The sequence below is a fragment of the Amblyraja radiata genome, chromosome 34, assembly GCF_010909765.2.
Source record: "Amblyraja radiata isolate CabotCenter1 chromosome 34, sAmbRad1.1.pri, whole genome shotgun sequence".
NCBI lineage: Eukaryota > Metazoa > Chordata > Chondrichthyes > Rajiformes > Rajidae > Amblyraja > Amblyraja radiata.
The window spans coordinates 14,145,603-14,160,521 of NC_045989.1; the positions used below are offsets into that span (position 1 = coordinate 14,145,603).

General features: G+C 45.8%; 1 protein-coding gene across 2 annotated transcripts in view; it reads right to left on the minus strand.

Annotated features, from left to right (window-relative positions):
- Positions 1 to 1,277: 1,277 nt before the first annotated feature.
- The window catches only part of LOC116991508 (AP-3 complex subunit sigma-2-like), a 38,880-nt gene continuing 25,238 nt past the window's right edge, over positions 1,278 to 14,919 (minus strand). Inside the window, exons 5-6 of one of the 2 annotated variants that reach the window (XM_033050157.1) lie at positions 6,485 to 6,592; positions 1,278 to 5,152 (exon numbers count right to left, since the gene is read on the minus strand). In XM_033050157.1, coding sequence (XP_032906048.1) covers positions 5,045 to 5,152; positions 6,485 to 6,592 — 216 coding nt within the window. In that variant the 3' untranslated portion in view covers positions 1,278 to 5,044. The remainder of the gene's footprint in view (positions 5,153 to 6,484; positions 6,593 to 14,919) is intronic. The other variant, XM_033050158.1, reaches the window with a different exon arrangement.

A 14,919-nucleotide genomic window follows, 5' to 3' on the forward strand; every position in this document is an offset into this window, starting at 1 on the left:
GATCAACATTGGTCTTGGGAGACAGGCAATTAGCTTTTATACCCACTTTACCAATGAAGACTTCATGATTAACATTCAGTTTGTTAAATTGTATTCTCCAGTAATGAGCTTCCTCACGACTATACTGCCGACAGTGTGCAGTATTCCCTCAGTACTGTACTGTAGGACTCTCCATCACAACCTCTTGTCTAATCCTGCCTCATCCCTCGGTACTCAACCTCCTTCTTCTTCTTGCGTGCACAGCCTAAAGTTGTAGGACAACTCGTTCTATTTGATCTTATTTGATTGTGCCCACCAGGTTGATAGCATTTGTCGAAACAGGGCGGACCACGTGAAGGTTGCAATCTCCACCCCACTCAACCTCCAATGATGTTGTGCTCCCCAGGTTTTGGCAGTGTGGTTCACCCACAACACTGGCCCACAGGGTCACCTTCCTCAGGACCAGCCCTGCAAATGAGTAACCATCTCTTATCACTCACCCTCACTGTGTGGTGCTTTGTCAGCACTACCCCTCCCAGTGTGGTGTTCCCTCGGGAAAGTCCCTACGGATAACATTTCAAAGAGTGCAGTACTCTCTCATCACCCCCCCCCTCTCACAGTGCAGCTCTCCCTCAGTACTGCCCCTCCCATAGTGCAGCTCTCCTCATTACTACCGCCCCCCCCCCCTCCAACAATGCGGCACTCCCTTAGTAGTGCCCCTCCCACAGTGCGGAGCGCCCCACGTTCTGCCCTCCCTTGGCAGCGTTCTCTCAGTGACATCCCTCCCACAACATGGCACCCCATACACACAGCGCTGTTTCCTCCATGCTGCCTCCCCCACCATCAAGGCAGGGCAGTTCCGGAGCAGAGCACATCCCCAGCAATACTCCTCCCACAGCGTGAGTATGAACTCACCTGCGTAGCTTTGGATTTATTTTTCTGGAGGTGGCATTAAGGCTCTGAATCACAGTCAGTTCCAGAATGGCTATTCAGGATTATTATATCATTCAATGTTGAGCAACGAAAGTAGGTGTTTTGAATATGTCAGGTGTTCATTAGAGCCCTTTCTAAAACATTTCACCATTTGCTGGCCAAGTAGGGACATGTAGTAACCTGAAGCAGAAAATACAGTAATCTTGCTGAAGTTTTCCACAGGGGCCACCCTATTGTGGACAGGGTCTTGTCCTGAAACCAGCTCCCGAAGCCTCAATTCACTTGCAACCAGAATATTTAGCCTCTAAAACTCTTGAACAGTGCACCTGCACCGGGAGATCCACATTTCCAGCCCGAGGGCAATGCAGCAGGAAAATAGTAGGAGTTTTAATGGGACTTACAAATTACAGCATCGCAAAGGTGAAAAGCATATAACAATCAAAGAACCTTGCAAGAATGCAATATGCCATCATATCTGCTCCCCACAATTAGCGATCCTGGCGAAGATTAAGCACGCACATTGTAAAGTGCACCATTCACTTGGTCCACACTGAAGTTTCCCCACCCCTTTCACGTCATGGTGAAAGTTCTTGTTCCAAAGGGTGTTGTGCAGAAAAATATGACATTTAACCTGTGCATGACAACAGCAAACTCTACAGGAGAACACACACATAATGGACTGACTGACCTCTCAGACTTGCCTTTTTTTCAAGAATTAAACTACTGATTAATCTAAGTATTCACCCATTGCAAACCTGAATAAACCAGGATCTTCCAACAGGATGTAATAATCAGTTACTGCACTAAATTATTCAAGCTGTCACATGACTGAAAACTTGCCGAGTGCTTCTTTTTAATTTTGGCCATTTGCAATTTTGTTTTACTGCTTTAACAATCTGTGCAATCTTTGTGTGTAATATAATTACTTATATGAGACTTGAAGAGATTTAAGGGGAGTAATTTCAGTTTGATGTTGGGACTGTCGGTGTAGAAACATTAGCCTTTAAACAGGGAAGTAACAACTCAGAAATAATGCTGGGGTCACGAGAAGGGACCTTGTATGGGCTGAGGAGCATGATGTTCACAGGGAGAGGGCAAGTGTGAATCAAGAAAACGCAGGTGGATGGACTAAGGAGGCTAAAAAGACACTGGGAGCGAGGTGAATGGATTGAAGTGATGGAGGGAGCAGAGGAGGTGCCAGCATTTTTTCTCTGGACCTTGAGCATCATTTCCAACCACACCACAGCAAGGTAGTTTTAAAGACATGCTGAGATTCCGCCTACACCCTTCCAAATCGCAGAGGTCAGAATAATTTTCAAATTCTCTCTAATCCTACACTGATTTCTTTAAATTGCCCAACAAGGAACATAGTCTTAGATGCATGTTTACTGTTGACAACACAATCTTTGTCTCTGAAGCAGCAGGAGTTCAGTAGGTGCATGGACAAAGCTAGGGAGTGAAAAACCTGAAACATTCTGAAGATTAAGTGCTGCCCTCCAGTGAGGGTCTGGGGCAGGGGAGGTCAGGTGGACAGAGGAGATTAAAACACAAATAATTAAGATATCATCATCATGGTGAAAAATAAAATGGAGTTTTAGCTGGAATGGAAAAGCATTTCTGACAGCACCATCAAGAAGTCTGTGTACAGCACAGAGCTTCACCCACAGCACAGAGCAGGCTTCAGCACAGAGCAGGCCTCAGCACAGAGCAGGCCTCAGCACAGAGCAGGCCTCAGCACAGCCAGGGTGTGCTGGTGCTAAAACTCTGCAACCACCTCCCATCTCTGCCCTCAAGTTTCTCCAGTTAGCCTGTCCTTGCACTTGTGGTTCCTCTCCTCTAAACACGAGGCCAAGGTTGAGCTGATAAACCCCGTCTGTCCATCATACCTCCACACCATAATGGAAATCAGATCATTAAAGCATCCGTTCCAAATGGACAGGGGAAGTTTCCAGGTGTAGACCGAGGGACACCTACAGCACATGCAGCCCACTGCAACAACTCCAGGGTTATTGAGGATATCCACAACCCCACACTTTATAGGGAATGGATTTTCAGAATCAAAGTTAAGATACATTGCTATAAACGTCTGCAGTCCATTCCCATCCTGGAACTCAATATTGAGCAGGCTGAGAATTTCCAACAACATTCATATGTTGAAGAAAATATAAATAAGGCGCAAGAGAAGAGTTTCATTTGCAGACTACTGCATTTCTTGGCAGTGAGCTCATGTGCAAGGCCATGGAAAAATGAGTTAAACCACTGCTTGTAACCTCCCTTTCTTTCCAGGCAGTCACAGCGTTTAGATCAACTGATCCTCTATACCTAGCTCTGTTTGGATAGTAAAGCTACTTAAGTTACAAATTATCTGGGCCAGATTAATCATTGCCGCTGATAAACGTTTGGTGCGATAAAGCTGAAAATGCTGGAGATGTTCAGACGGTTATGAAGTCAGAGGGAAAAGGGGTCAATGTTTCAGCCTGAGGATCCTTCACAGAATGTGTTATGAAGGCTTTATGGTCTTTAACAAACTTAAAATGCACTTTACTGTATAACATAGTAAGGCAATGATTTGGGTGCAATGGAGTGCTGCACAGTTAATGTAATCAGTCAATGGACGCAAGAGATGTGATTGGCTCCGGACACGAGGGAACAGATCTTTGTGTTTAGCTATGGGGGCGGTGGGCACAAAGAAAAGTGGGAGGATGTGCAGTCGTTTTAAAGATCTGCCTGACACCTTTGGCTTTATCATTAGGGCTTTGGACAGGATGGGGTTTGTCCTCCATTTCATCGACCTTGTCTTTGACATAGGTTCAAGGTGAAGGGGAAAAGATTTAATAGGAATCCGAGGGGTAACTTTTCACACCAAGGGTGGTGGATGTATGGAACAAGCTGCCAGAGGAAGTAGTTGAGGCTGGGACTATCCCATTGTTTAAGAAACAGTTAGACAGGTACATGGATAGGACAGGTTTGGAGGGATATGGACCAAGCGCAAGCAAGTGGGACTAGTATAGTTGGGACATTGTTGGCCGGTGTGGGCGAGTTGGGCCGAAGGGCCTGTTTCCACACTGTATCACTCTATGACTCTCTATGACTTGCAGTCAAGCCCTACCACTTTTATAGAGAATAGCAAGCTAAGACAGGACCCCATCCCTGTCGTGAGAGGGATTTAGTATCATGACGGACATTTCATTATGTTCATTGGATAGAAATGGGTGCAGTTCCAATTTAGAAATGGACAACGTATATTGTATTGCGTTGGCCTTTGCTGGTGACATTGCACTTGTGCGTGATTCTCACAAGGCAAGTCGAAAAATTTCAAGAACGTGGAAAAATTCTGTAATAAGACAGGCCTCAAGATTAACATCAACGAAATACTGGGTTTTTCCATGGTTCTTAAGAAAAAAACATTATTTTTCAATATCGTTGAGGTGGGTTTTAAAATGTATTAGTGCTGGTACTTTCAACCATAACTTCAGTGCCAGGATCAGTCCATGGATAGGCTGTTCCATGGATTAATGGGTAATAAACTCAAGGAACCAGCTAACAACCTCTCCAGAACAAGACTTAAGCCAACACAAAATTGGAGATTTTTGAGATCTATTTTACCCTTCATTTTTATTTCACACTTGCTTTGAATAAGGTGTTACGGAACATTATAATTTGGTTAGAAGAGATTATAATGTTAAATAATATTTGCACCTCCCTAATTGTATAAATAATGGGATTTAATACTTCAGGAAGAGGGATGGTAAATTAGGTGAAAAAAAGTGTTAAAAGCTGAAGGAGGAGAGAACAAAGGGAATGTGGAGACACTGTAGAGACCAAGGTTGTTTAGGTGAGACAATGACAGGTCATCGACCTAAAACTTAATTCTGCTTCTCTCTCCATAGATCCTGCCTGACCTGCCGAGTATCTCCAGCATTTTCAGATATATCCCACATGCAATAATACTGATCTGATACATGTGTTCAACACAAACAGGTTGCTTCTGTACCTCTCATTTTGGATCTGTTAAAGGATGAGGATTCTGGACCAAACGCAATAAAATCTTCTATTGATGTAATGAAGTGCAGGTCATGTTGTATCTGGGGAGTGCAGTGAATGAAAAGATAACTTGATTCAAAATGTCCTTTTATACAAACGGGGATAGATTGGAAACTTTGATGTTGCGTGGGATCTCTGGGAGATTGATGTTCTTGACAGCAGAGACTGCACGGGCCGGAGCTGCAGAGAACCCAGCCTAGAACGGCAAAGAAAGATTAGTCACTAATGTCACACAGACAAACACCAAAATATCCAGGATACCGCAGCTGCAAAGAACTTAATCACTCGATAAGCTTGTTCAAAAGGGCATTGCTCAAAGCAAATGTGAGGTTCTTCCACAAAAACTGGAGGAAGAAAACTAGGAGAGGGTTGAGAGAACGAGATAGGTCGGAGGGAGGGTGAAGGGAGGCGAGGAGGATATACTGCAACGATAAATATGTACTTAGATTTACAATTTAGTTTTGTATAAAAATGTAAAACACTCAGCAGTTCGGTTAGCATTTGATGAATGGCCCACCACTTATTTTGAGACAGTGACCACTGGTTTGACTTTTCACCCTCCCTGTATCTACCCTGTCAAGCCCAAGAGATGCTGTGTGTTTCATTTCATTGGACCTTTTGTCTTCCATTAACTACTTAATTGGCCACCTGCATTCACAACTAGATGTAGTTAGACTGCAGGACCTCAATCTGAACCACTGTGAGATTGCTCAGCTCTGTCTACTGTTTGCTGCTTTTGCAGCTTAGCTCACGTATTAAAGTTTCACTAGGCCAGCACCTCATTTTTAGCCAGGCTCGATGCTCCTCCTTGCAAGCCCTTCTATACACTTGAGCATCTGGCATGATAGTGACAGTAGTTTGAAGAATATGTTGGGCCATGAAGTTGTAGATTGGGAGGCGAATATTTCACTTGTTTCAAAAGAATGGAATGGATCACACTGTTCAGATGCTTAGTGGTGGCACAATGGTGAAGGTAAAGATCGAATTGAGGAATGTGAAATAAATGGCCTGTTAAAGTAATGGTGACCACAAAATAACCAATTGCTGTAAAATCTCTAAGTCTTCTTCCTTGGCTTTAGGAAGACCTTCTACATCTTCTTAAATGTAACATTTATGATACTAAAATGCCTTCTCAGTCAAGCCCAGCAGTTTTGAGGTAAGCAATATATGCTAGCCTAGCATACATTGACAGAGGAAAGAAGAAACAATTCTGTAGATGATGTATGGGAGCAAGGGAGGCAACATCACATGGCAACTCTTTCAAAACCTCTAGTTTAGTTTAGAGATACAGCATGGAAACAGGCCCTTCGACCCACCGAGCCCGCACCGACCAGCGATCCCCGCACATTAACATTAGGAACAATTTTCATTTATACCAAGCCAATTAACCTACAAACCTGTACGTCGCTACTACCATTATACCACCCAGTTTTCCACAATATGCCTTCTATCCACTGCTCTTGCAATAGAGTGAATATTGAACTCCCACACGCTCACATAATATACTTGCACAATGACGACTTCTTACCTCTGCCTTTTCCAGTTTAGTTTGTGCCTCGACCTGTGACACAATCTCATTCATGTTGGTCTCCAACACCATTCCTCCCATTACAACTTCCTGCAGAATACAATGGACCTGTGCAAATATAATCAGATAAATCACCAGTTAATAAGTGCACTCGGAAATCTGATCTACTTAATGAGTTCCGACTGGCTGGCAAATAATGACTAGCTTCTTGACGATCCATCAGTGGCTGGCATCAGGAACTCGCTGCCAGTGGAGGTTGTAGAATCCGATACAATCACCACATTTTTAGGGCATTTTGAAAGACATTTGAATAAGTAAGGCATGGAAGGAAAATTTCCTATTTCTGTGTTGTGCAACTCTATGACCCTAATATAATCAAATCTTAAACATTCAGAATATCTTTTAACCAATGGCGCACAGGTTCAGATTTTTAAATTACATTTTCAGGATCTGGACATTGCTGAGAAGGCTAGTATTTACTGATGCAGGGTCACAATCCAATACATCAACCACCATCTTGCCTCCTCAGATGCTGCTTGACCTGCTGAGTTCCTCAGTTTGTTATTTTGCGAGGATTTATTGCCAAATAAATAGACACTGGAATAATAACAGTTGTTTAGTAATAGCACTGGAAACACAAAACAAATCTTCGACCTGAATCCTTAACTCTGTTTTAGTTTCCTCTGATGCTGTCTGTCCTGCTGAGTTCCTTCAGTAGGCTGATTGCATTCTGTGCCCATGCCTCAATGAATGACCTTTTTGAACTGCTGGAGCCCTTTTGCTGAAGGCGTTCCTTCAGTGCTGTTGGGAGGGAGTGAGTTCCAGGATTTAGACACAGTGACAATGAAGGAACAGCGATGTATTACTAAGTTTGGATGGTGAACAGCGATGTATTACTAAGTTTGGATGGTGAACACCTTGAAGGGAGCCTGCAGATGGTGGTGTGTCCCTGCATCTACTGCGCTTGTCCTCCTTGGGGGCAGAGGTGGCAGGTTTGGCAGGTTCTGTCCGGATAGCCTTGGTGAGTAACCGCAGGGCAATTTGTAGACAGTGCGCACCCCAGTCACGGGGCACTGGCGTTGGAGAGGTGAACGTTTAGGTTTAGGTTGGTGGATGGGCTGTAACAATTAAGCTACTTTATCACGATGAAGTTGAGCTTTTGAAAGTTGTTGGCACTGGACTCAACCAGGTAGTCACAGAGCCATGCAGCACAGAAACATGCCCTCACCTGGCCATGCCCATCATTGTATTATCTAGATTTGTCCCATTTACTTGCTTTGTCCCTTAGCCTTGGTGATTCAAATGTTTGTCTAGATGCTTCTTAAACATTGGAGTCTCTGCCTCCACCACCTCCAACCAACCTCTGGGTGAAAAATATTCCCCCCGGAGATCTCCACAAAACATCCTACCTCTCAATTTAGGGTTTGATTTAAAAGAGGAATTTACTATCTACACTCCTATAATTTTCTATTCCTCACTCTGATCCTTTCTCAACGTCTAGGAAAGCAAACCAAGCCTATCTAGCCTCTCCGTTGTAAGCAGAGAGCATCCCATTGCACTCTGGACGTGCCTCGGGACTGGTGGGATAGGGTGCGACACTCTGATCTGCTCTTGCAGCCATCATATTTAAGAGGCTGGTTTATTTGAATTGCTGTTCAATGATGACCTCTAGGATGGTGAAAATACAGAACTCCAAATTTAAAAATGAAGAAATCAGTTCCCTTTTTCAACTGTATAAGTCTCTCCCTTCCCATCTTCTTCACAGGGAAAAGTGAATCAGCAAACTGGTTCAGCTGGCTTCCCCGCCCGCTCACTTTAATCCCTGAGCAAAGAACTACCAGAAAGCAGTAATACATACAGACATTTTTGTGCAACACTATTACATGGCGAGAGATAAACAAAAGATTGATTAAGTTTAACTTCTCCTTCCTAGCCTGTTGTACAACTTTCAATGATTGGTGCATGTGTACTTAAGATACATATGTGTAGCATCTTTGGTTGTGAATCAGATAAGTACATTTCAATCGTGTAGAAGGAACACAAGGTTAAAGTTGGACCCTGACAACAGAATCTAACCTAATGAGCAGCAGGGTACATACACAGTTGTTTAGCAATTGACCTGTTTATCAGCAGCAAAAATCAGTGAGCGTATCAAGTGAAACAAGATGTATACAGTGGAGCCAAGGAAAGAAACCCTGAGAATGGGAGTGAATAAAGAACTGGTCAACATGAAAATGGGCAAGGCTCCCAATAATAGGTCACTGATTAGCAGCACAAGAATTGGAGAGTTTACTAAAATCTTCTCTACATTACCAAATTTTAAGAGGACAAAGTTTATGCTTGAGAATCGCGGTCAGACTGCGACCAGAAGGATGGAACTGCTTGGAGAGGCAGTGGAGAGGCTTGCAGGTGAAGCTGACGGGCCTTAGAGCAGATGGAGGCTGGGAAAAGCTGACTGCTTTAAAATCTGCCGTGCCTGGATTACCGTGCAATATGTTACACATTTAAAGTCACCAATAAGTTACAAAGAACAAAGACTGAAAATCAAAATGGGTCCTGAATATTTCCACATGAACTTTGGTGTTGAGTGTCGCTGAGGAACAGGACCTCTGGTCTTCAAAGCTCATCACCCAATCTGGGTGTTCCCCAGTTGTGCTGAGCGAGCAACATCACTTTCTATGTGGCCACCCGAACAGTGGCAAGCACAGCAGCTCAAGCCATTATGGTCATTATGGCCAGCAGCTTGGACTGTGAAAATAGAACCAAGCCTAGCAACACTTGCATATAGACTTGCATATATATGAGCTGTTTCTGTGTATTCTGTACTTAATTGGGGATTGTCCTTATGAAAAGCAATAATCGTACTGATCTGCATGCAAACATGAATCTCACAGTACCTGGTACATGTGATCATAAAAAAAGAAATAAAGTGAATCTATCTTATTTTGACTGATGCAGTCGAGATCTATTGCCATTCACATCATAAACCATGATAAGGGCATAATTGGGAGTAAAGGTTTGTGAGGAATTGGTATGCAAATATGATTCTATATATTTAGCAATAAAAAAACATTAGCAATTGTAATGTGCTGCTTTACAAAATCTCTTCTAAAATTAAAAACTGTCTTATCCATTTAGCTGACAAGAGCATCTTGTGATTGCCCTGCAGAATATGAATCAGACATATTTGTTATTACTACATATGCAGTAATATTGCAAAAGTCTCAGTGGAACAGTTCAGTAGAAAAGATATAAAGAGCAGACACAGGTCATTCAGCCCCACCATTTATGCTTTACTCCTGCTCCTCGCCTTCCCACATCCACATCAGTCTATCGGTGCCTGTATTCCGTGTGGCCTTCTCCAGCTTTCCATTACTAATTGCTTTACATTTTAACCACTTTTCACTCTTTGGGCAAAGATGTTTCAACAGAATTTCCTGCTGGATTTCATGGGGAGGTGGTTACATTCTTCCCTTTGTGGCAACATCCTCTCCCAATCCACATCAGGAATTCGTCATTTTAACGATACAGGTATGTATTAGGTCTTCATTTCTCACAGGAATCAGAGCTCTTTTTCAAATGTTCCCATACATTTCTGGTATCACCCTTGTACTCTCACAAGTGCCTATAAATCATTATAATGCAGCCACCATCATTGTATACAGTGCACCATATGATATAACCATGGTACAATACAGATTTAACATTACTTTCTTACTTTCCCTCTGTGAAATATAGCATAGTGTTGGCTTGCTTTTTATTTAAGTGCCTGTGAGAATTTGAGATACATTTCTATTTCAAAGCCCTTTATTCTAATGGGCCTGTCCCACTTAGGTGACCTTTTAGGCGATTGCAAGAGACTTTGCAGTCGCCACATGGTCGTGACATGTTCGCGGGTGGTTGCCGGGGAGTCGCCTTCATGGTCGTGAGGAGTTCCCACATTTTGGGAACTAGTTGACTAATTGCGGCCTCATTATGGTCGCAGAGAATTTTTCAACATCTTTCATTTGTCTCCTTCCCAACATGTTGAAAAATTAGCGGCGACTAGAATGAAGTCGCCATGGAGATTAGCGAGAATTCTCGAGCCGTAGGTGGGTCGCAAGGAGGTCCTAGTGGGTTGCCAGGAGGTCGAAGGTTCTCGGAGGTTGGAGCCGGTGCTGACCGGTGAATTTCATTGGCTCATTGGGGGAAAAAATGCAAGCAGTAGTTTTCAGAATAAGGGAACCGACCGGTAATGTTAAATGTCCGTCGAACTTCACAGCCGTGATCTGTGGCTTCTTAAACGTTGTCTCCACTCCTTCTCCCTCCTCTTTTAAAGGACTTACCGTACACGGTGCTTTAGCTGTCTTAATTACAATGCCTACCTTCCTGGTCATCGCGGTGTGTGTCTGTATCACCTTGTCTTTGTACCATGGGAATCTTTTAGACAGCGCTAACCCTGCTCGCGTGTGTGTGTGTGTGTGTGTGTGTGTGTGTGTGTGTGTGTGTGTGTGTGTGTGTGCGTGCGTGTGTGTGTGTTCCACTCTGACAGTCGCCGTTCCAGTTCCCGATTTTTCAGGCGACTCCCGGCAACTTGACAGTCGCCGGCGGTCCGCTGAAAAATCGCCTGTGGGACAGGCCCATAACCCACCTAGCCCCATTTACAAGTAATACTAGACCAAGTGCAGACCCGTTGGGTCTGTTTCCCCCAACGTGCGGTTGTGGGGGGGGGGAGGCGGCATGCAGCGTCACACACACTAACTATCCCCCCTCCCCCCCCCCGCACTCACGATAATTACCCCCCTTGATATTATATTAATATTATTAATTTGCTCCTTTTACCCCATAACCACCCTATCTACTGACGCATAGCCCCCAACTTGCAGTCACATCTAGAGAGGGGGGGGGGGTAGAGAGTGAGGGCAGAGAGAGAAGGGGCAGAGACAGAGAGAGAGGGGAGGAGAGAGAGAGGGTGAGAGTGAGGGGGGACGAGAGAGGGGGTGATGAGAGGGGGGGGGGGGTGAGGGGGAGAGGTGGGGAGCAGGGAGGGGGGGTGGAGGGAAGAGGGTAGGGGGTGTGGAGGTGAGGGGGTTAGGGGATGGGAGGGGGGGGGAGGGGAGGAGGGGAGAGAGAGAGGGGGAGAGGAGAGGGGGGGGAAGACGAGAGGGGGGGAAGAGGGAGAGGGGGGGAAGAGGAGAGAGGGGGGGGAGAGAGGAGAGGAGGGGAGGGGGGGGAAGGGAGAGGGGGAGAGAGGAGAGGGGGGGAGAGAGGAGAGGGGGGGAGAGAGGGGGGGAGAGAGAGATGGGGGGGAGAGAGGAGAGGAGGGGGGGGAGAGAGGGGAGGGGGGGGAGAGGAGAGAGGGGGGGGGGGAGAGGAGAGAGGGGGGGGGAGAGGAGGAGAGGGGGGGGAGAGAGGAGAAGAGGGGGGGGGGAGGAGGAGGGGGGGGAGAGAGGAGAGGGGGAGGGGAGAGGGGGAGAGAGAGGGGGGGGGGAAGAGAGGGGGGGGGGGGGGGAGAGGAGGGCAGGGGGGGGGGCGAGGCGAGAAGAAAGGGGGGAGAGGGGGAGAGGGGAGGGGGGGGAGAGGAGAGGGGGGAGAGGAGGGGGGGAGAGAGAGGGAGAGATGGGGGCAGAGGAGAGATGGGGGCAGAGGAGAGATGGGGGCAGAGGAGAGATGGGGGGAGAGGAGAGATGGGGGAGAGGAGGAGAGAGAGAGGAGAGATGGGGGAGAGGAGAGATGGGGGAGAGGAGAGATGGGGGAGAGGAGAGATGGGGGAGAGGAGGAGAGGGGGGAGAGGAGAGGGGGGAGAGGAGAGGGGGGGAGGAGAGGGGGGGGAGGAGAGGGGGAGAGGAGAGGAGGAGAGAGGATGAAGGGAGAGAGGAGGGGGGGGGGGGGCGGGGGGGGGAGGAGGGGGGGGGGGGGGAGGGGGGGGGGAGAGGAGAGAGGGTGGGGGGGGAGAGAGAGAACCCAAACCCCCCAAACAACCATTTGCAGGCAGTGCTTTTTTCCTTCAAACTAACCATAACCATATTTTCATTTTCAAACCAAATTAAGGGTACTTACTCACAGCTGTGTAGACATTTGTTCAGTCATTCAGAGCTCAGACCTCCATGTTGCAGAGACTGATTGAGGCACACCACTTGCATAGACTGATTAAGGCACACCACTTCCTGGTTTTATAGTCCCTCCCCCATCCCACCAGCAGGGGCAGCAGAGAGAATGGGGAATTTTGTAAAAACATTAATATCTCTGTCATATTTCATCGACGGAAAAAATCCTCGGCACACATGCGGCGGAGGGGGGCTCTGAGCGCGGTGGCCAAAAATGACGGCCGTAGGTGGCGGCGTTCTCTCGGAAATCGCAGCACAGATGGCCAAAACCGGTCAAGAACAGAGTTTTAGTAATATAGAAGTGATCTCTTCAGTCTTCCCTCCAAAATGACTACCTCACATTTATGCGCTGATTGGAATTTACCGATTAGTTATCTGTTCTTCAAGTATACGAATATCCTCCTGCAATATACCCCAGATCTAAATCCCCAAGTCTGAAGAAGGGTCTCGACCCGAAAAGTCTCCAGAGATGCTGCCTGTCCCGCTGAGTTACTCCAGCATGTTGAGTTTATCCTCCTGAAAGTTATTCCAGACTCCTCAGCCATGACCATCTCTCAACCCATCTCTCAATTTGGTAAAAATTGCCCTTTGATCTGTTGTCCACCAGCCACTCACAGCACTTTCCCAACAACGACGGCTGATGCAACATCTGACCTTTCATTTGTCTCCTTCTCAACATCCAAGAACCAAAGCAGTCTTTCCAAGTGAAACAATGGTTTACTTCCACTCAGTTTTAGTTTAGCGATACAGTGTGGAAACAGGTCCTTCAGTGTCTGCGCCGACCAGCAGTCGCCCGTGCACTAGTTCCATCCTATGTACTGGAGACAATCTTACAGATGCCAATTAACCTACACATCTTTAGAATGTAAGAGGAAATCAGAGCATCCGGAGAAAACCCATGCAGTCACTGGAAGAGCGTACAAACTCAGTACAGACCTCTTCCGATCTAATGTACTTACTGCACTTGGTGCTTATATTGTGGTCTCCTCCACACTGAAGAAATCTACCAGAGATTGGATGAACACTGTGCCTGGACCCTGAGCTGTTGCCTGCCACCTTAATTCTCCATCCCAGTCCCACTCTAACCCAATGGCCTGTGTCCTTCTGCACTTTTATAAAAGCAGAATGTGAGCTGAGGAACAGCATCCGTCCAGGCATGTTGCAGCCTTTTGGCCTCAATATTGAATTCTACTACTTCAGATAATTTAGTATCCGGAGAAAAAAAACAAAGTTGGAGGAACTCAGTGGATCGAGCACAATCTGCGGTGGGAGGGGAATTGTAAGTGGATTGGGAGCTGAGGAAGCTCTGGTTATGATTCCATTTGTGGGATGTGGGGGGCAACCCATGCGATCGCAGGGAGAACATGCAAACTCCACACAGACAGCACTCGAGGTCAGGAACGAACCTGGGTCTCTGATTGAGGAAGAGTCTCGACCCGAAACGTCACCTATTCCTTCGCTCCATAGATGCTGCCTCACCTGCTGAGTTTCTCCAGCATTTTTGTCTACCTTGGGTCTCGGGCTCTGTGAGGCAGCAGCTTTACAAGCTACACCACTGTGCTGTACTTGTCCCTGAGAGAGCCTTTGACTCCATCCTACAGGAGCTGCTTACTGCAGCCTGATCTACAAAAGTAAAACATTCCAACTGCAAAGCAAGGCCTCTAGGGACTGAGGGAACTCTGGTTATGGTTCCATTTGTGGGAAGGGGAGGATATGCCCTCTGTCTTCATGAACCTCTGCTGCAATGAGTGTGTACACACATGGTCCTCGATGGCGAAATCTGGGATCCAGTGTCAGTGACTAATTTTTCTACCGAATGCCATCAGTTCTGGCTTCTGTCGCTTTAACCCTGAAAAGCATGTCCCACTTTACAATTAGTTTTGTTAGTGCCAAACATCAAATAAAGTCACACAACCTACTGTATTTGGTCAGGACTCCTTTGCAAACATTTTGTTAAGTCAACTGTTTACTTTTAACTTATTTGTCTTTAAACAAGTTCGCTAACTTAGTCATGTTATGGAATATTGAGACAAGAACGTATCCTTGATCACCATGGTTAATGGATCCTTTTAACATTGTTTACAGTTTACGCTATCAAGCAAAACATTAATCAGCCATGGTTGACAACATTACTGATACTTACTCACTTGACAAGCATTTCTTATATACAATCCACAAACACAAATAGAATATTACCAAGCTTCCTCTGTTTATTCCGCAGTCGTATATTCAGAGTACAAAAATTTGATTGTTATCCTTTCTGCAGAACATCCAATAAACATTAGTTTAAACAAATTTCACACAATCTGGGCTAATATTCTAAATGATGGGAACTAAGTCCTTAAGATA